This window comes from Hylaeus volcanicus, chromosome 6, assembly GCF_026283585.1.
Source record: "Hylaeus volcanicus isolate JK05 chromosome 6, UHH_iyHylVolc1.0_haploid, whole genome shotgun sequence".
In the NCBI taxonomy this organism is placed as follows: Eukaryota; Metazoa; Arthropoda; class Insecta; order Hymenoptera; family Colletidae; genus Hylaeus; species Hylaeus volcanicus.
In genome coordinates this window covers 24,698,896-24,721,230 of record NC_071981.1, presented here as the reverse complement: position 1 = coordinate 24,721,230, position 22,335 = coordinate 24,698,896, and the positions used below count along the sequence as shown (strand labels likewise).

The window sequence follows — 22,335 nt, the reverse complement described above, 5'->3', positions numbered from 1 at the left end:
TCGATTAAGAATACCCAGGGACGCTGGGAAATTTTGTTTATTGAAAGATAAAAATATAGTACAATAAATTTATGTCTATGTATGTATACATGTATATAAATCTAGTAGGTAAATAGATAATTGAAAGAAGAAAAAAAAATAACGAACTAAGTAATCCAAAATAAATACATTGCGTCTTTAGGGCCAACGCGTGCCTAAAATTCCCTCGAGATGATCGTTAAGCTGTAATTATTTTAATTCATTTATACCGTAGTAAATATATATGCCCTACATATGGATAGATTAAATGAAGACCTCTAGTTCATGGATTTACTTGAATGGTATGATATTTTACATCTTCTCTTCGCTCCCATTTTACTCTTTGCGTTTATTACGTTGATTATCTGTTGATAACTCCTATAAAAAAACAAGATACAAATCATAAAGTCAATCAATCTAAGATAATGTACCATACGTTATTTAAATTATTCTTACCTTCTGCGTAAGGATGATGAGAAGATGACGGAAAATACCGATGAAGTCGATGAAGAGATCTAGAGAGTGCAAAATGAAATCTTTGCTACCTGCGTGGAATTTTTCGACGATCAACTGAGTATCGTAAATCACGAAACCACACATCAAGAATAGTCCACCGTATAAATGGGTTTGATGGAACAAAGACCAACGTAGGAAGAGGTTGAGAAATGAGAACAGAACCATAATATTTAGCAAGCTAATCAAGATACCGCCGAGGTACAACCAACGACCTCGTTCAGCCAGAAGCGACGAGATACTGAATGATACAAATACGACAGTCGTTCCTGAAAATTGATAACATTGCGTTACATAAAATGATAATAAAAAAAAATATCCTCAAATGGACGAACAATCGATGATCATTTATACGTTTCAAAAATAAGTAAAGCTAAATTATCGTAAATAAATAATAGACGGTAAACATTTTAAGCGTTAAACTGTGCCGTGTCTTACCCATTAATGCGGTTACTATGATGCTAGGATTGATGGCGATGATCATTTGAAACAATGGACCTAATCCAAGTCCAGACAAGAATGCAAATCCCAACAGGTAGCCAAGTCGTAATTTTTGATTCTTTCCGTTGTCTGGTGTGCTGATTAAACCGAGAAGTAAACCAAATGTGCCGAGAGTCGTCAATAGATTGGCCTGCAGGAGCTCTGTGTACAGGTGGACATAAGCTCCTGCTGCAGCCGATATTGTTGACATAGACAAGCAGGCATACACATTTTTAAGATGCTGCCTGACCGGTAATTCACTGAAATCAGGGAAACCAATTGTTATCTACTGTGCAAACGAACTGCTATCGTAACTGAGTGAAAATTTATCGTCCGTTGTTGCGAAGGAAAACAACATAAATCACATTCTAAAAAAGTTTATGCATCAACTTCTTCAGGGACACTGGCACATATCTGTACATTTATCAAAATATTGGAAGCAAAAAAGAATGTTAAATCTATTGAAAAAAATATATAATCTATTAATATATATCATATATATCTAGAAAATCTCTCAACAATAAAAAGAATTCGACGTACGATAGCGCTGATAGCGTTTTATTCTACTTGATAATCACTGCTTGAAACCATTGTGATACTGCCTCTAGCGTGTAAAGTTTTTGCAATTATTTGCACTACAGCGTTAATACTTGATGAATTGAAGATGCTGTAAATTATTAATTTTTTGTTCGATTTTTTAATTATTCTTTACTTTGATTGTACCAATATAAAATATGCAAAACCAAGGAAAACATATATCTATACCATGCTAAAAGGATTGATGTATTTAAACCTTTTTAATACATTTGCTGCTACTGACGCACACACATTGTGTTTAAGCAATTGTGTCCATAATGCAGCTGAAGCAATTGTTGTATTTCAGTGGAAGTGTGTTAAACAATAATATCTTGTAAACAAAAACACCTGACTTATGTCATTTTATTATACAAGTACAGAAATATCTTACAAAACCAACTAAATCGGCATAAAAGCAAAGTTTAACAATTGAAAATGAAACAAGAAGAAGAAGGAGGCATGGAAACAGTGGTGTAGCATAGTTTTTTGGTCCCTTAGTCAAATCATTTTATATCCCTCAATTTTATTATCTGAATTTCAATTTGAATGAAATAAATATGTACTTAAGATTTATTTATAATTTGACCCACATAAAATTAATATTACAATATTATACCAATTAAATCAAATTCAGAAACAAAGAACTATACTAGAATTCTTGAATTTATTAATTACTATTAAATTTATTGTAGCAGAGATGGACATAAATTTTGTTGATAATGTTTGTTCCAATTAGATAAGCGTCTATTCGTTCAAGTAGTGACATAATAGAGAGTTGCTTTTCTTTTATTTATTATTTGAAATGTTTACATAAAGAACTATTTTGCCCACCTCTGGTCTATAGCAGACCCTAGCATAGCAGAGATCTATTATAGCCCCTAATTGCACTAATTTACGGGCCCTAGCGAAATTGAGCTTCTAATAATTCACCGAGAGCCCCCAGTCTCTGCCTTACTTTTGTTATAGGGTGGCTACGTTCCTGCATGGATGGTCGAAAAATAATTTGGGAAATTGTTAGGTCACCGTTTACGCGAGTATCAAAACCGTGGATCACGTTCAATGGATACGTGACCCACGTCATAGCGACTATGTTCGTACGCAAAAGAAAAGTTTCCTACATCAAATATTCAGTTTCATAAAGTTGTGAAAGTTCTGGAGTCTACATAGACGACTGAAGGTCATGCACGATACCAACAACGTAGATAAGAAAAGATGCATATCACGATAATTAATATTATTCAAAACGGCACCGTGCACGAAAAATTTAACCATTTTACGAAAGGAAACGTTACTATAACGCTACACGAGTTACATCACCGCGATCATTAACATTTTGGAAAACAGGGTGAAGATAAAGATTAAAACTACCGATAGTTATATTTGCAACGAAAGTAAAACGTATCAACGTAACCGTTATGTATAATTGTTTAAACGAGAATTTCCAATAAAATCGTTCCAATGACGGCAAATACTCACAGTCTGTTGGTGAAAGAATTCACGAAGGTATTAAACATCGTCGCCATGATTTCGTTGCTTTTTCTTGCAATTCGCCTTTCAATTAACACCACGATCCGTCGAACACTATTGTTTTCCTCTTGTGTAAAATGAGAATAATCATGAACTCTCGAAGTAGTCTCCTTTTCGTGGACACGTCAGTAATATTTCTGTGCGTAAATTTCGTCGTCGGCACTCGCGATTGGTCGACGTGCTCCTTGAAATTTCACGGAACGTCAGCTTTCACGCGACGAGGATAGCAAATCGAGTCATCCATACGTTAAACAGAGACAAAGAAGAATCGTGCGCGATGAGTTCCAACGATCCTTTCCTCTAATGCCACTAGGGGGCTACGAAACCCAGTCGATTCTCGGTACTTTTATGTATTTAAAAAACTAGCCATTAGACAATTATTTGTGTACTATTCGACGCTTACTAGTTGAACTATGATAATTAGAATGTAAAATTACATTTATATGCAAAGAAAAGTAGAGAATTTATGTTTTGAATAATTTCATATCGGTGGCGACATCTAACAGCCTGAGATGGAAACTGTTTCACGACAAACTTGGGCGATTCACTGAGAGATGGCGCCACAATAATTTCAGTGACGACATCTAGCAGCTCAAGATGGAAACTGTTTCACGACAAACTTGGACGGTTCACCGAGAGATGTCGCCACATTTTTCGGTATTTCTAGCTTCAAAGCATTTATCTGAAGCCGTGTCTATAAGCATATATGGTCGTAGGTATCTATATAGTCAAAGGAAAGCACCCAATAATTTTTCGTAACACTGTGGAACTGGTAAGGCTGGTTTTGATTTGTTTTAGGAACGCTCCAAAGTGCCGCGCTTTTTGAAACATTGCCAACGAATAAGATTTACCAACGTTAATTTAAAAGTTCTTCAACGTGAAACTGTTTCTAATAGATTCGAATAAGTAGAACGGTGCAATTAGAATACAATCGACTTGTATTTAATGAGTTTTATTTCTGTAGATTGCTGCAGCGATACTTAAGTACCGAAATGTATATGTATGTACATTTAAGTAATAATAACGAGCAATATTTATGTACAAGTACACCGAATTATAAACACTAAACATTCGTCACACCTTACGCATAATTCATCTAAACCAATTCATTTGAATGTTATACCAGTCCTTTGTTTCATTTTGTCCAAGTACTCTGTTTTTATGTAAAACTACAAGATCGGAGTGGAATATGGAAAATTGTATGTTTCCCTGTTTTGGCACAGCTCGTTACAAAAAGAAGAAAACGAATACGTGTAACCGAACAAAATATAGGATAAAAAGACAGCGTTTGGAAGAAATATTTCTAACGGTTAGCAACGACGTGTCACTTTTTTGTTTACGAAATATCTGTCGAAAAAAATGCTTCCTTCTTTTTTTTTTTGCTTGGAAAATATTCGATGTTCGATAAAGCCCTTCTCTAGCTGAACGATATGTGTGCTATTTAACAATAATAATTCGATTATCGATTCGTCGCAAGGTAAAATGGGCACGCAATTATTTTACGATTACCTTACGCAATTATTCATTAAGCCTGCATAAATTGGTAATATTGGTCTCGCATACAAATACATAATACAGAAACCGACATGCAATTCTTTTTTAAAAGCGGGGTATATTACAAACTTAACAGTAGCGGTAGATATACCAATAATTTTATGCAATGTATATGTTACAAAATTGTATTCCCCCATTTTCTTTCATTATTGGTTTTTTTAAACAAAGTCCATTGTTCTCGTATATGTTTTGTTTCATTTTATTTCTCTTCTATTACGGAGTGAGTCATTCGTCACTGTAAACATTTGAAACACTGGTCTGTTTTTTTTTTGTCACTTCGTCTAATACTCTAAGAATTCTCATGGTATACATCCATCGCATTCACTCGCTTCTTCCTTTTCACAGTCGCATACATACACTCATATTTCTCTTTCTCTCTCTGTCTTTTTCACTCACGTGTATTCCTCATAACTATACGTTTCTTGTTTTACTTGTATAAATCAATCGATCATTATTAGTGGTCACATCGATAAAATCATCATTCATAACAAACAAATGAAATCATTGTAAAGTCTTATATTTATTATTTATGTATAAATATTGTTAAATATATATGTATATTAAAAATTTGCTACACATTTCACGATTATTTTACACAGAATTCGTTATTCTATCCTGATAATGACTTAAATCGATTAAGTAACTTCTTTTTTTTTTTTGTTGTGGTTTGTTAACTGGACACGAACTCTTCTCGCATCAACGAAGATAGGAGACTATGTATACCCAATGGCGAGACTCGATTTTGATCCTGTCGGTTCGCTCCTTTCCTTCTACAAAAAAAAAAAGATATAAAAAAAGAATCGAAAGAAGACGGAACCGCCGTTGCGATCAGAATCGAGTCGCGAGATTCACGCAAGAATAATCGCTATGTACTTTGTTACACGTCAAATAATGCGTTTTTATAAAGAGCGAAAGAAAAGAGAAAAAAGAACGAAAGGAAACGGTACAATGAACCGATATGCTGCGCTTCTAGAAATTGAGTCACGACGTCACGGTATAAAAATCTAAACTGACCTTACTGTGTACTAAAAAATATAATTGTTTTACCGCCAAGCGAGACAAGCTCGATTCTTTATAATCATCGGCAGCAAGAGTGCTGCTCAGCGATTGTACCTCTACGCGTTCGGTTTTACTTTCGTTGACGATTTCGTGACTCGATTACTTCGGTCGTCAATCGGTCCGAACGTCTCTATTACCCCTCGCCGCCCCCCTCAGAGATACAGAAAGCCTGTTCTACATGTAGCATGTTTTCAAGCAGGATTCCACGCAGGTCCATGCAATACTTCCGTGCATGGTTTTCATGGTATTATTCCCATGCAATATGTTTTAGATATCTCCAATGTCCCATGTGATTTATAACAGTTTTGTTCAGTAAAAACCATGCCTGAGAGTACACAACCTGGTTTGCAAGGAATTATACAGGGAAACATGCTTCGTTTGAATTGAGCTAACGGAAATGGGCAAAATTCCTTACTTACATAAAAATCCCGAATAATGAATAAAAGATTAAGAACTTTATTCGTTGCTGAATAGAATTATGTATATCGTGTCGAACGAAGAAAAATTTGTTACAGTAAATGCTCAATCACTATACATTGTTTCAATTGGTCAACTATTATCCGAATAAAACTTTGCCCATCTCTGATACGTGGACACGTTTTATCTCGTGTGCATCAGGAAACAAAACAGTTGTGATGTCACAGGAGTAACACCATAGTAAGGGATTCTCAGAGTAACACTATTCTCGTTGATAGCGGCATTAGACGTGATTTGATCAAAGTAAAGATTGAATAATATTTAGAATAACATCATTATAAAATATAATTATAATAAGTAACAATTAATAACAAATAATAATATTATTCTAAATAATAATCCTCGCACTGACTACCTGTGTACTAATTTTAATTTTGTTACGTAATTTTGTTACGTTTAAGTTGGAATGGAATTCAAATTAACAAAGTATTCATCATTTGTAGACTGTTCAAATAATTTGATCACATTCAATTTCATAGCAGTCGACGGCGAATACTCTCCTGCGCATCCATTTTATATTAGCACCAGCGGTTGGTCATTTCTCCGCTGGTGGAAGTTGTCGTAACGCGAATATGGCATCACAACTTTTCTGAGCCAGATACACACCGAATCGAACGTTTCTCTTTTTAAATACCGTCTAAACGAAATAATATTCCTAATAACATGACACGACAGTCTTGCGCCGACGACAGACTCGGCGTTGAACTGAAAACTACACGTTCCCGTTTTCCACTCGTTCAACGCGAATCAAGACCTAAATATATTTTCCGTGTCAGCGACTCGCTATGGAAAATAATTGGACACTGATATCCCGGTTTGCCCGCGGACGATCACCTATCGTTTACAATTCCACATTGGATACATTCGAACATATCATTGTCTATAACGAGGACAAACAACTTTTACACGTCGATGTCCTCCCCTTCGGGGAAACGTCAGCATCGTTTAACATGATCTTTACAGAGTACAGGGTGTTTCAAAACTAGTGGAGCAAGTTTTGGATACATATAGTACTCATGGAAATAAGAAAAATAAGCGTTAGTAAACGTGAGTCTGGGAATCAACAATTTATGAGTTAGAACAGATTGTATTTCGTATCGGTAGATCTTCCAAGTGTCTTTGCTTTGCAACTCGTATAGCACTCATAAAACTAATAAAAAATAAGTTATCTATTTTCCTTTATGTTCATTCATCTCTGGAAGAGACGAATCGAAGGAACCAACTGACATGGAGGGACTGAGCGACCAAGTAACTCATATAAGAAGCTTCTTATGGTCTTGACTGTGAAGGTGAACGATGTTTTAGGGTGACTAACGTTAGACGAAATTGAATTCTTCTTCTTAACTTGAAGATTGTTGACTTCTAGACCTATATTCACTAATACTTCTTTGTTTCCTTGTATGAATACTATATGTACACTTTGATAAACCATCAGTATACACCCTGGATATATATGTATAACGTGGATCAGCATTTGGACCGGAAGAACTTGACGATACCACAGCCGGATTAGTATCGTTTCGACGTGGAACGTCTAGCTGCATCGGAACGCTCAGGTTTGAAGCATCGTATAGTCGACGGTACAAATATAATGATCTTATTAGCTCAATTTCAAGAGGGTTGACCTCATAGGTTTTTCTCAGCGGAGTGGCACTCTATTCGCTACAGGACCGTACGTATTGGATCTAGGTTAGGTTCATTTCTGTTTTTCTGTCACGGAACTCTGTTCTGTTTAAGGATAAATGTTTTTCTTAAAAAATGGTTCTGTAGAGTGTGCAGTAGTATGTCTTTCTGTTTTTAACACTCGCATGACCATTCCACCGTGAGGTGGCCAGGTCTTTGCAGTTCCAGCACTCAAAAGAAAACCCCCCAAAATCGGTCCTGAATTGCTGACACTCTGCAGTCGAGGGCGCTATTATCTCAACACCCCGCAGTTTCTCCGAAGTCACTGTACAGAGTATCCTATTTCAATCGTTCCCCACGAATGTCTCCAAAACTGTTGACAACACTGGCAAATGTTTTAAACGAAAGTCAAATGATTTTGAAGGGAGATACAATTTCATGCGAGTAGCTTTTCCTAGGTGGACATGTAAAGGAGATACAAATACACTATTACTTTTATTCCTAGAATTCATTATTATATCGAATTCCACCCAAAAATACTAGTAATTCTATTCATAAAAAAAGAAGTTGATCTTTGCATCTTCTGTACGTCTTCACCTAAGAAAGAACACGCATCGAAGTACGTTCCCTTTCAAAACCATTTAATTCTTGTTTGAAAAGAAACTTAGCACGTGAAAATGAGATAGATACATGAGAAGAAACTTAGCAAATGAAAATGAGACGGACATATTTGCAGAAGATAGAGGAAGAATTTACTTTATCTTTCGCATAACATTTAGTTCTAAGAGACGTTCGAGAGGAACGATTTAAATGCGACACCCCTTGTTTGTACCGTCGATCGTACACGAATTCAGACGGATATCTCGTAAGCGGCGTACGCTGTTCTTTCCTCGTTGGAGCGGGAGATGCGTAGTGTCGGCATTTCTTGTACAATCTCCGTCCAGCCGCAGGATGGCGCGGAGACCGTAAAGCTGGGCTATACGGATATCTCATAGTTCATGTCGTAGACACTGGTCCGATCCGGCGTGGGTGTGGTGGGCCGCTGCAATCTATTGTCGTTTGGCGCAGACACCATCTCCATGGAGTCTGTCATCTCGAGTGCTCTGACAAAGGACATGGGTCTGCGTCGAGCGTCACCCGACGTAGGCGTGGTAGGCGTCACCATTGCGGCTTTTCGTTTCACTTGGGGCGACTGATGAGGTGGGAAGACCGCTACGCCGCCTCTCATGGCCGGATGATACGCTGGCCTAGGCGAATTCGCGTACAACTGTTGCGTAGGACTAGTGGGATTGGAACGGTAGTAGTCGTACGGCGGTGGTCTCTGCGAAGGCGACTGGTGCGTCGTGGCGTTAGTCTGCCCTGGGGGGACGGGGTAGCTGCCTGGCGAGTTGTCCTTCCACATGTAGACGCCACGCTGCGGCGAGCCGGCCAGCTCGCGAATGTTGTCAACAGTGTTGTTCGTTCTCGAATACGACTGGTCGACACCCTGTCGTATCAGCTCGCTTTCCGACAGGAAACGCCGCTGAGGGCTGTAACCGGTGATTACGGCGCCGCTAGCAGCGCCGACACCGTGATTATTTCCCTGCTGTACATCATAGTAAGTCGGCGCGTCGTTCACTCCTATAAAATCGGGCCGACGGACCTGCGTCGGCGTACCTGGATTCGATCTGCAACAAGAGACAGGTCGTTAGTAGTAATCGAGCTTTCACACGATCCCAGCTTTGTAATTTTTCAATAACTGACATAATGCATGGTACAGTGAACCAAGATGAATATACAGGCTACGATAAATGTTTGGAAGGTTCTCGAAAGAGGATTTTGTATCCAAGTTCGTAAACGCAACAATAAAGATGATAACGTTAGAGAAAGCTAGCAACATTGTTGCACAACTTTTCTGGTAACGCCGCCTATCGATGTAACTTTATGTTACAAAACTAAATATGACACCTTCGGTATTTCTAGATTCATGTTTTTCCAAAAATTTAATGGCATTGGTGCTTCATGTATACAATATATCAAACCAACTTCCATGATTTTTGGAAAAACCAGAGGTACAAAGCAAAATAAGGTCAACATACGCACATACGTGTATTCGCACAAACATACACATCCATATATACAGAATGTTGTCAAAAATTTAATGGCATCAAAGCCTGACATATAGAACTCACCACACCAAATTTCATGATTTTCTAATAAATCATATCTGAGATGTAAAGCAAACTAGAGATCAACATACATCCGTACGTACATACATGCCACCGATACTTCAGATATGGAGTAGGGGATTATCTCTAAAAAACTGTTTAAAGCGCAGTAAACTATTCACAAAGACAAACATAGTAATAAAAAAGAAATTTCTCTGATTGTCATATTTAAAATGGAATCCTATATCGTTTATCTACGATCTTCTAGAGAATAAAAATATAAACGTATTAATTTTATTAACGTTATTAAGAAACAAACTAAGAATATTTTAATATGAAGACAATTACTATTTCTGAAATGGGAAACGAGTAATATTTCTCTGGATGTGCTGAATATCGAAAAATTTTTCATAAGAAAATTAGATTCATATGTGGAATTGAGCACCACGCTCATGCAATAACATTTGATGTCAATTGCATAAATGTAAGAAAATAACAAAGATATAAACTTCTTTGCGACTAGCTGACATTTAAAAATAAAACAAAATTGCATACACTGCATATACCATCAGACGGATAATTATCCAACAAATCAAAAGCATAACAAATCCAACAACTAATAAACATATATACAAAAGAAAGTTTATTTGGAAGATATTCAACATAAAAAAACATTCCAAACTTTTCTCGCATCCTGTATATACGTATATATATGCAAGTGCTTGAGCATAGTAGCCATACAAATACGGCTTTGGCGAGACATACAGGAGAGAGAGAGAACAGCGCATCATTCCTATTATAAAATTAGCATCTATCCAAGAAAACGTAAAAAGGTATAGCGAAACCTAGGAAATACATATGTGGACGTTTATACTTGCGTGTTGGACGACTGATACATGTGTCAATATATGTATATATGTGTATATAAATATACATATATATACATATAAATATATATAGATTTGAGTATGTATGCTTCTCCTTTATATATATATATATATATATATTATAGACATATATATATATATATACACATGTATTTATGTAATGTATGCAAGAAAGCGTAACTTTAAACTACGATATGTCCTCGTAGGATGAAGTTCGTGTTTACCTGCAGTAGGTTGCAACATGATGGTAGAAAGCAGCTCCTTGCAGTTACCACCCCCTGCAGTGGGACACAAACTTATCTATATACCACATATCTCGTAATATATACATGCAGAGAAACTAATTCTCTACGATATTAATAGTGATCTACGTCGCGCAACGGTTTCTTTCTCATTTTTTTTACATTTTCTGTCATATGTTCCTTCGTCATTCGGAAGGTGAGATAGATATATAGTGGTGAGAGTAACAGGAAGAAAAGAATAAGAGCAAGAGTGACGTGTTCGTAGTGAGGGATACAGGGAGTCCGAAGTAAACAGGCTTCACATCATATCGAGAGGTAGCAAACAGGAATATTGAATAAAGGAGATTGACAAGTTCACTTCGTATTGGCAGCGTGCTCGATAAATGCAATGTAACTAGTTACTAGTGTGGCGCTTCCCTCTTGCTCTCTACGTCGAAACAAATATTTTGTGCATCATAAAAAAAATGCCGCGGGATACAATTACAAAAAGAAAAATAAAGGAAGTAGTACATCTAAGAAATTCAATACTCCGAAAAGGTGTTTCAAGTGTACACGGAATATCTCGTTAACTTTTTTCTTATCACGTAAGAATTGTACAATTTTACTATACTTGCAAACCTTTTCTCGAGATATAGTGTCGAACATAAGTATTGACACAGTACTCTAAATAAAACCAGTTGTAGACGTAAAAGGACCATTGCATGTTTATCCTTTTCAGTACTAACGCCGAATATAGTCGGCATTCACGTGACGAGCTGTGGATTCTAGCGCCGACTATACTCGGTATTGTCAGCGCTTATTTTATCGTCATACAGCCTATTGTAATTATTTTATAGCGCCTGCCAATAATTACTTTAATTTCGTGTTTTATGTTATGAAGCTAATCAGTTGAAATTATTAGCCGAATTTAGGAGAAGGGTATAGAAATATGAGGTAATTTTTTAAAAGTTTGAGTTTAAACATAAAAAAAGTTTTCAATTATTTCTATCACATCTACGACTAGCTTTATTCCAAAAATCGCTCTGCACCGATATTTATGTTGAACACTGTACGTTACGTTCATCATATTCGTTACAATTTGTTTAAATACTTTTGTTAAAATGAAGAGCATAGTGTACCTGCGCATAGGACTGGAAATGGCAAGTGGAGTCGGTACCCCAATAGCTTTAATCCGTTGTGTTGTTGGACTAGCACCCCCTTGACCTTGACCTCTTTGGGAAGCTGTGACGGCCGAGTTGCTCACTTCCGGTGATAAAGGGTCGGGCGTGTGGCTTCGTGAGTCGTTCATACCCCTATAGGTAGTGACAACGTACCTTACGTGTATTAGAAAAGACATTAGCAAACGTAACACCATTTGCTGTTGTTGTTTTTATTACCTTGGCCTTGGATGAGGGCTGCCTCTGGTGTATGGTATTGGATGGCGGTGTTGCGACGGTGGTGGGTGCCTGGGAGATTCACTGTTCTCCACAGGTGGCAGGAAGAAATTGCTTTTGGAACCATGTCTTTGTAGCGGAGGTGTGGGTTCGCAATCCGCGGACTGAGACGCGGTGGGTTCCATGTCTGTATCAGATCCATCTCGTCCAGGAGACAACTGAAAACAATAACGATACATGACATTATTTACGTTGTTACGATCCTTTAATATATGTTTGTTAATTGTTATAATTCTATTATATGTCAGCGTTTCACAAACTTCGTCTTGCAGACTCCTTAGTATACAATACGATACTTGGTAGCGTTTGAACTTGGACGGAGACACTACCGCGTCTCCTGATCAGATTATTATACAGGCAAGTCCGATTTTATCTGGAAAATTAATCAGGAAAACACATTACCGTTTTTTTTTTAAATTTCTAATATCGAATAGTATTCGAAGCAATTCAACACTTCGCAATTTTGAAAGTTTTAAATATATTAATTGTGAGTTGGAAGGAGAACCTAAATGTGATGTTGTGCACACTGTAGTTTCCACCTTCTCTTTTGATGTTCTTATGTTGTTTCTGATGATAGAAACCTTCTTAACGGATGATTTTAATAAGAATAAAACGCACCCTCCTAGCATGTTTGCATATACCTAAGAGTCCGTGGATCATAGTTTAAAAAACACTGACATATATTACACATATTTCTTAGGGATACTGACGTTTAACCAGGATGAATAAGGGACAGGGAACTAAACAGGCGGTGACCGCATCTCTCCAGCATTCCGAATGGGGTATTACAGATAAGAGGAATCACTGCTTGATATTGTACTCTACATAAATAAACTTAAAATTAATAAATAGAGGCGTGAAGATAGTTAAACCGTGCAAGAAATGTCGTCTAAATACACTAGAATGCACTACAACTTGCAATTTATGATATACATAGATATTATAATAAAGCTTCTAGGCACAGGAAAGGAAGTTTGGAAGCCAAGTGAATTGCACCGCTACATACAGCTGGTAGATGAACATAGAAGAAGTATACAAATCCCATGCTAGAGAGGAAGTGCTATTTACAGTTGTAAAATCTTCTCATACGTAGTGTCAGAAGTATCAAGCGAAGTTGCACTAGCTCTTACCTTATTGTAAGCATTTGAACTGGCATTTCTAACACCATTGCTGCTATCCATGTAGGTTTTTACCTGGTTCTCACTGCCTATAGTCGATATCTCAGATGTACAAGCTCCGCGTCGTTTCCCTGAATACTTTTCAGGCTTAATAAAACTGAAACGGTAGAAATGTGTCGATTGTTTATTGACTCCATTTGACTTTCACTTACACATTACGATTAGTTGTCGTATTACCTGGGGTATTGTGGTCCAAATTGCGTATAACAGCAATTGTGAAAGCAACCACGGGAAAAAGGATTGTAGCCGCCGTTAAATTTACCCGTTACCTGTTCATTTGTTGTACGTCCTCTGCAAACAAGTATTGCGTGAAAGACGGTCAGTCCAAAAATTGGAATGAACAAGAGTATAACCACACCCATGAGTACGAGTCTATTTAAAAATTTAAGGATTATATGATGCAAATTGTAATGTATCAATATCAGAGTATTTGCACGATATGATTAATTTAGAAGGATACGCGACAATTGTGTCCACTTCACCCAGCCGTTGTTTGCGCTCCAATACAAAATACAGGCAAAGTCCGAATATACTGAGCATGTGGAAACTGAGTGACAAGAGAAAGAAAAAAAAGAATCTGTAGTTCCTCCTACCGATGCAGTTGTTCACCCAAGGGCAGTGATGATCGAAAGTCTGAAAATAATAAAGAACATTAAAATTTCTGACATCACAATATCAAAATTACATCAATTACAAACCTCAATGCATTGATTACAAACGCTGCAATGCGAACAACGAGGAGGTCTGTAGAACTTGCATGTAACGCACCATTTCATGCGAACCGTAATACCATTGATTTCTACGCTTTTATACAAGGGAGCACGAAAATCGTCGTCTCGATCTTCGTCGGAAGTCGCTTTAAAAGAAAATTTATCTCTTTCATAAATGAAATTTAAAACATCTCCTCAGGGACTGTAGCATGGGGGAGTGACTGCAGCTACAGTACGGATATAGCAAACCCGAGATGCCCCAGCTATAGGAGGGCATGCAGTCCCCGATAGATATATAGAAAAATGAAATGGAAGACATGTAAGGAAATGGAGCATGGGACATGTAGAGAAGTGGAATATAAGACGTGTAAAGAAATGGAATGTAAGAAACAATGTAAAGGCTAACTGATGTACAAGAAAGGTATAGATAGCCAAATCAGGCTAACGCTATAATAAACAATTTGAATTTGAATTTGAAACTTAGCATACGTGTTGGACAATACAGTGGTTTTACATACTGACATACCTTTTGGTATGACGCCTGGATCCATGAAGGTTGCTAGCGTAAAGTTTGCCAATACGAAAAAGGTGATGACTCCTTGAAGCGCAGGTACCCACGTTCCCCATTGGAACACATAATACTGGCATCTAAAGGATAGAAAGCGAATTGACATGGTAAAACGCGTGGCGTGATTAAACTGGAGCAAAGTCTAGAGAATGAAAACAGGAGAGCAAACCGTTGCGGCCTCTCACGAGAGGTAGACAGACGTGCGTGAGGAACTTACGGAAAACAGAAGAACAGTGTCGTGGTGCTGAGTAAGACTGTCCAGGCGAACGTGGCTGGTAGATATCTCGCCCTCACATCGCATTTCGGCATTCTGCACGCTCCACTTCGTGGTCGACGATTAACGAATTATTAATGGGTAAGATTTCTGCTACCAGAAAACATGGCCGCGTCCATCGGTGCTGCTTATTTGCAAGTTGCGCGGTCCGTATTTAGCACGGACTTCCATTTTCGCTACGCTCATACATCCGTGGCATCTCGATAATCGGTCCCGTCTAGCAAGCGCGCGTCACTCGGTCAAAAACATTCGTAACGTGATTAATATTTAAGCGCTTCTGCACGCACGATCCGCGAGCACACTACCTTGCTGACATAAATATATATGTATACATAATCGTATAAATGTGGAGAGATATACATATGTACATATATCGTCCACGAGAGAGCCGTGCCCCCCTCTAGTTCGGGCGTTCCGCAATGCGATGCTACGAGACCCTGCGAGATCGGCTTTCACACTTTTCTAGCCACCTATTTAGAAACCTTTCGTCGGCTTAAAGTCGTTCCATGCAATATCTACCCGTAAACCTTCGTGTTTCCGAATTTCGCGAACGAGTTTATCGACTGAAACCATTCTAATTGTTTGCTGTTACCGACCATCGTTGAAAGCCATCACTGAAAAATTCGAATTTTTCGCGGTTGATTTTTTTGAATGCAACTCGTGAAAGCAAATAGAAAATAAACAGTTTTTGTAACGAATGAACCTTAAACATTAATATAATTATATTGCATTGTGTATTATTCAAAATGTATGAGATAATTTTAATATTTTATCTATATAAATTTAAATGATGTTAATTCATACTTCTTAGAAATAATCCATTCGATAGGTAGAATGTACTAGGTAGAATAGTATTAAATCTATATTTGTGCCATGGTTAATTTTTAACCGAACAAGTTCTTTCGAAAATTCCCTCCTTTATCTGTTCTTTGAATTTTTCATATGCAGCAACCCTGCATAGTGAAATCTGAACCGCTGATAATAATTATGCGTACTTCTGCATTTACCAACCGAGTCCACCATAATGCTTTTTAACAGGAAACTTCTTTGCCAACGATCGTAGAGAGACTTCGTCAAGAACTTCAAATTTTCTAGAGTTGGTTTTTCAGATGCAGTTTGTAGAATCAAAGAGATATTAAATAGTTTCCTTTATATGGATAATTAGGCATTAAGGATTAATATTATTATAAAGAATGGATTAGACTACAGTCTTATGTACGTAATATATAATTATCGTTTATTTTCTTACGTAAATTAAAAACAGTATCGAAGAACTGTGTCGTCCTTTTTTTATCTTTTTCTTTTTTAATTAAACAGTATATGACAATATGAACTGGATTTCATTTCATAATAATTAAAAAAGAAAGCATCATGGAAGAACGTCGCGCGCGCACTATATTAGGAAGTATGGCAGCAGGCCAATGAAGTGATGAACTACGAAACCAGAGGAAAGAATCCCATCGATACGTTGTCTTGGATCAACAAAACGTTTTTCGACAATTAATATTTGAACTAAATCGTGGTGTTCGTCGCAACAACGGTTGAGTGGAACGGTTCGAAGTGTCGCGTTCACGTTGGCTAAAGTCACGGCTAGTTTGATAGTTTTCAAATTAAAACGAGTTCTCTGCTGTTAACGATGCATTACCTCCCACGTTGACCGTTTGTAGATCACAGCAGAATCATGCCACATACCAGAGGTCTTTGTTATGTAAACCTTGCTATTACTCGGCATACAACGCAACGATGCTCACTTACACGAAATATTCGGAACTTATGGAGAGTGTACATATCAAACTAATAATCGTGAAGATTCCTACAAGACTAAAATTTTGTTTTAATACAATGAAAAATGGTCACCCACATATAGGGGACGTGACGATCCAGCGTTTCTCAAACTTTGCATGGACCTCGTAAAAATTAAACAGACGATTGACGGAAGCATCGATAAAAGAATGAATAGAAATAGAACGAAATCATATTTTCTAAGGCAAAAATTTCGAGGCTATTCGATGGGGGCGGTATCCGCATGCCTCTCTAACGAGTCGGCTTCCGACACGAACTCTTGCCAAGGGAGTGGTGATTTTCAGAACTTGGCACCAGGACGTAATTGCTTTTGCACGCCTGAAACGCCGTTGTCACTCTCATCTGTGAGGATTGGCGTGAGGTGGAGGGCGCTTAGCGAACATAACCCTATGACAACGACAGCGACGATGACGATGATGAGCTGGCACCGAAAATATTTTTAACAAGACAAATTTACGTACAACGTATCCGTTGGCCAGTTATCACATGCGTCCCCGTCGTCTAGGAATAAAGATCGTCTGAATGAAAACGGGACAAATACAAACGCTTTCGCGATCTCTATGAAGCCAAAAACAAAAACCGTCGCGGATGATTGATCGTTCAACATTATTTATAGACACCGGTTATTCGAGGCTTGCCGGCTCATCCTTTGAGGTTAGGAACTTTACGAGCGCGATGTGTCTCTGCGCGAATATTTTCGCGCATACGGAACATATAACAAACAAACATCATCATCGAAAACATTTCTATCCCTCCCGACGGTGTAGCAAATTTTAGTTGAACACGTTACTCGTTACGATTGGCAGGTTATTTGTTTTAAGATCATATTCCTTTGAAAGTTGTCTTTTTATAAAAACCCTTACTTCTTACCTCCTACCTTATTCCAGAAAATATTCGTCATTTCACTAATATTGTTTTTTTATTCCTCCCACGTTTATCTTTAAATCTGTCGAGATAAGATACATGTATTAATATTAATTTTAACAAATTTTCATTGTTAAGGTTATTACCCTAGAGTTAGATAGTAAATAACTATACATACATGACTATAGTTGAAACTACGTTGTTCCAGGTATCGACTGATGATGTATGAACATTTCAAAATGAGCAATATTTTCCTGGGAACTCTAGTATAATAGAATGACTTTCAAATGATCTTGAGTGGAAGAATTCGTGTAGGGAGGTGTAACGTTCCGAATAAATGCTTCAGAAACTACTTGTATCTCGTCCATAACCTTAGGGGCTCGAACAGCACGACCTTGACAAGAATACCGATTATAATGTTTAACCTCTTTTGTCGAAACAATTTATTCCTTGGACAGTATACTGTATCATAGAGTCCAGAGTTAAGCAATACTCGAATCATAAATAAATTTCAAGAACAATTTCTTTCGGGCATACTCTGCAAGACAAAAGAATAAACAATGTGTAAGGACTCGAAGGAGAGGTTAAGACAAATAACACCTGTCCATCGGTCAGTCTCTCACTTATCGTCACATTGAAAATATGATTTACATGTACACGGCATTGCTACGGGCATTCTTTCATTGTTCATGATGTTAAACTATCACGTAATAAGTGATTGGCTCGTGTCGTTGATTGATCATGTCTGAACAGCTTGGTTGTAAAACTCAGTGTTGGAAAACGGCCTCCGACCTATTTTCTCCTGTCTGGAAAACGCGTGATTTGTTGATGAATCGTTCTCAAAGAGTCCGAGGACTCGTTATATTTTTACCGATCCCGCAAGCCAGGTAGAACGTGTTGTAATGGCTTGCAACGCGTGGGCGGATGATCTAAGAACGGCGATGTGTCCGAATATTGCGCGCAGATTCGCGTTGTTATCGTGCAACGGATTTATAACCATTTGCGCGAACGATGGATGGATTTATTATTATGGATGGATCGCGCGCGGCTTGGTACGAGCACAACGATTTTTATGGATCGCTGTTGCAGACGAAATATATTTATATTCGTTACTATAATTGCACGGTGAACGATCGCTAAGCGTGATTAATTATTAATGAAACATCAGTTATCGCGATTATAGATTAATAATGATGCGATTAAAGATCTGTGATTCTCAATAATGTTTACTGTTAATGAGTGTATAATAAAATGCGGTTTATATGCACTTATGGTGTAAACTATTATACTATAAACTATTAATTAATATAATAATTTCATATATCGTTTTGCATAAATGCACATATCTTTTGGTTATGTCTAGCATGTATTTGTCACATTGGCTTATACCATAAGTGCATAAAATCCGTAGTACATTCGTAAAACATTAATAGTCACTGCGGATGTTTATGCAAATTATTATTTTTACCGATGCAGAAAGAAAAATTAATAATACCGATTAATAAATAATTTGACACTGTCAGTCTTAAAGGATTACACATTATAATAATCCCTTGATATTACGACGAATTTTTCCTTTGATAAAGCGTAATGAATCATCTCCACTTCTGTTTACCTTCAATTAACGTAAACGAACGAACTCGCTTCACCGACGACTTGGTAAACAAAAAAGTCCAACGAATTTACTTTCTAAATGTAACAAGCAATTTAGCGTTTTCTTTCAGGCGTTCTATATAATAACATATTACTAATATATAATAAGTAAACTTAGGTTAGGTAATCTGATTTCTTTATTCTCTCATACCATGTTAAGTGGATTTATCTTCGACATGCGAAGAAAGTAAGGTTACGATCGATAACTTTATCAATAATTTGCAAAAGTAACCTCGTTTCACGGTATCAAAAACACTCGATGACGCTATTGTACGTTAATCGAAATCAACGAGCGGTCATCAAAGAGTCTCGACGCGATTCTCGTATGATTTACCGACGGCCTTCCGACTTTACGGAGGGACCCACTTATAACATATTTCATTTTTCGTCTAACCGCTCTATTTTTGCGCCCACCGGTTTTCTAGCTGGTTTACCAGACGCGGAGGATGTCTTTATACCGCGACGGAAAAGCCGCGGCACTTCAGGTGTCTGTCGTCCGTCGTGAGAGAAAAAACCGTCGCCATGGTAAGAGTTGCGGAGACACTCGATACTAATCGATTCCCGATCTTAAGTTCGCGTTATTGGAGACACGATTCCATTTCGCGGGAAATTTTCGATATTCCACCCGTAGAAGTTAGTCGAGGTGATCCCAATCGACGCGACGATAGTGTTCGATTGATGCGTCCAAGAGCTATCCAAAGTGATATTGATCGATTGAAGTGATCGATTGACGGGTTCGCGAACAGGCCGCGCGGAAAGTCGTGATTAATACGCCGCGCGTTGTACGGTGTGAGTCATGCGAGTTGTTGCGAGTCAATGACTCGGTATAAGGGGTACCTTTGGAAATTTATTACAGAAGAACCGATCGATCGATCGTTTTCATATTTGGTACACGGGCTCGTCGACTAACGACGAGCGTCGACAAATTTTTATGTATCGATGTAGTGGTGGTCAATCTATTCTGTCAGTAAGATATGTAAAGTGATATCAAATTTTTATTTTAATTTGTTCATTATCGATATTCGTACAAATTTATTTCATTTTACTTTGTTCTTTACTAATATTTATAACAAAAAGACTTCTTAACGTTCTTGGCTCTTATTGGCTTCTTGATGTTGTAAAAGTATACGAAGACTTACTTTGAATGTTAAATGCAAGAGAAAATGTTGCAAAATTAGTGAACAGTTGTCTGAGGAGTTTTGGTGCGCTTTGACGTCTTGAAATAAGAGATATTTTTAATTATATTTAATTATTATGTAATATTACACGAGAATATCTTGCAAGTGTTCTACAAATTTTCTTCAAATTAGGAACAAGTATTTATTGATTATCAAGAACCATCTATACATTTTTATACATTGACGCAATTGATAATAAATATTGATCATACAATCAAAATAGCAGACCGAGCATTGTTCAAGTTAAATATATAGCGTATAAACGTTTATTTATTTATTTCTTAAGAATTTGATATTGCCTACACGTTAAGGACTTATCCCAGCTTTCCGAACTTTTAACGGCCAGATACTGATTCTAAATATCCTAGACAAATTGCTATCGGGACCTGATGAACATTAACCCTCGTTCGAACACAATGATATCTCTAGTGCTACTGTTAATTTTGTCAAGATTGAGAGACCTGGAGCACGTTATTCCGAGTGATACAGCTTTGAACTGGATGATTCGCAGGAGGAAGACGAACAAAAGACGGCCGTGATGCGGAAAGCGTTTCAGATGTTCGACACGACGAAGAGCGGACTCATCGACACGTTGAAGATCTCGACGATACTGAACACGATGGGTCAGCTGTTCGATGACGCGGAATTGAACTCCATTATCGAGGAGAACGATCCCGAACGGACGGGCAAAGTGAACTTTGACGGGTTCTGCAGAATCGCTGGCCGATTCCTGGAAGAGGAGGACGCGGAAGCCATGCAAGAGGAGCTGAAGGAAGCCTTCCGCTTGTACGACCGCGAGGGAAACGGTTACATCACTACGGCCACCTTGAAGGAGATCCTCGCTGCTCTCGATGACAAATTGACCAGCGCGGATCTCGATGGCATAATAGCTGAAATCGATACCGATGGCTCGGGCACGGTCGACTTCGACGGTGCGTATCCTCCGCAATTTTATTTTCAGCTTATCATGCTACGTTTTGAAAGTATTGGTCACATAAATAGTAGTTATTTAATAAAATTCAAGTGTTTCTTGATTGTGTGTATGTGTTTTTTTTTTTTTTTTTTTAATGAAGATGTTAAGGGGGTCTGCCCAGTTAGAAATCCTGAAATTTTCGATTTTTTTTTTTATTTACGTTTTCTTAAGGCAGTTGTTTCGAGTTAGTTGTTTAAAATTTAAGTTACAATGTAAGAGCCAATGACGATTCCACTTACGTCATTTTTAAATGAAAACAATCCCTTCTTTTATGAAAGTATAATAACCGATATAGCTCTCTAGTGAGTTTTTAGATTTTTGCAAAGCTATACTTTGGAACGTTTCTCTAACACAGAAATGCACGTAAAGTTTTCTGTACTTTTCCTTTTAGAATTTATGGAGATGATGACTGGAGAGTGATGACGGGTTCGAGGCAACTGACAGAGGACTCGATCGTGAAACATTGTTTTAATATTTGAAGCAGCGTCGCCTGGTTCGAAATTTGTTTAATAAAATGATTGTTTAAACCTTCTACCTTTCGATCGTCCGATGATTCCCCCATTACTTGAGCACACGTTTAGGGAATATAAATTGTCAG

The 22,335-nt window shown here is 37.6% G+C and overlaps 3 protein-coding genes and 1 long non-coding RNA gene across 5 annotated transcripts; 2 read left to right on the top strand and 2 right to left on the bottom strand.

Annotated features, from left to right (window-relative positions):
• Positions 1 to 21: 21 nt before the first annotated feature.
• Positions 22 to 3,251, bottom strand: LOC128878998 (probable Bax inhibitor 1). The gene is made up of 4 exons (XM_054127757.1): positions 3,064 to 3,251; positions 970 to 1,271; positions 475 to 800; positions 22 to 396 (listed from the first exon to the last, which is right to left on the bottom strand). The coding sequence occupies exons 1-4, from the start codon at positions 3,108 to 3,110 to the stop codon at positions 355 to 357; spliced, it is 717 nt and encodes a 238-aa protein (XP_053983732.1). The 5' UTR covers positions 3,111 to 3,251; the 3' UTR covers positions 22 to 354.
• Positions 3,252 to 3,347: 96 nt separating this feature from the next.
• On the top strand, positions 3,348 to 5,545 carry LOC128879001 (uncharacterized). The gene is made up of 3 exons (XR_008457547.1): positions 3,348 to 3,454; positions 3,621 to 3,826; positions 3,913 to 5,545. It is a non-coding gene; the product is annotated as an uncharacterized LOC128879001 (long non-coding RNA).
• Positions 5,170 to 15,347, bottom strand: LOC128878996 (palmitoyltransferase ZDHHC8). Of its 2 annotated transcripts, none has more exons than XM_054127751.1 (9): positions 15,210 to 15,347; positions 14,951 to 15,072; positions 14,413 to 14,570; positions 14,175 to 14,347; positions 13,892 to 14,086; positions 13,667 to 13,811; positions 12,480 to 12,694; positions 12,222 to 12,416; positions 5,170 to 9,494 (listed from the first exon to the last, which is right to left on the bottom strand). In XM_054127751.1, exons 1-9 carry the CDS (start codon positions 15,299 to 15,301, stop codon positions 8,804 to 8,806), a joined length of 1,986 nt encoding a protein of 661 aa, XP_053983726.1. In that variant the 5' UTR covers positions 15,302 to 15,347; the 3' UTR covers positions 5,170 to 8,803. The 2 variants fall into 2 exon arrangements, with proteins under 2 accessions (XP_053983726.1, XP_053983727.1); XM_054127752.1 differs by having other exon boundaries at positions 12,222 to 12,395.
• Positions 15,348 to 19,963: 4,616 nt separating this feature from the next.
• LOC128879000 (troponin C) lies at positions 19,964 to 22,271 on the top strand. The gene is made up of 3 exons (XM_054127758.1): positions 19,964 to 20,111; positions 21,276 to 21,696; positions 22,129 to 22,271. The coding sequence occupies exons 1-3, from the start codon at positions 20,109 to 20,111 to the stop codon at positions 22,155 to 22,157; spliced, it is 453 nt and encodes a 150-aa protein (XP_053983733.1). The 5' UTR covers positions 19,964 to 20,108; the 3' UTR covers positions 22,158 to 22,271.
• The last annotated feature ends 64 nt before the right edge of the window (positions 22,272 to 22,335 follow it).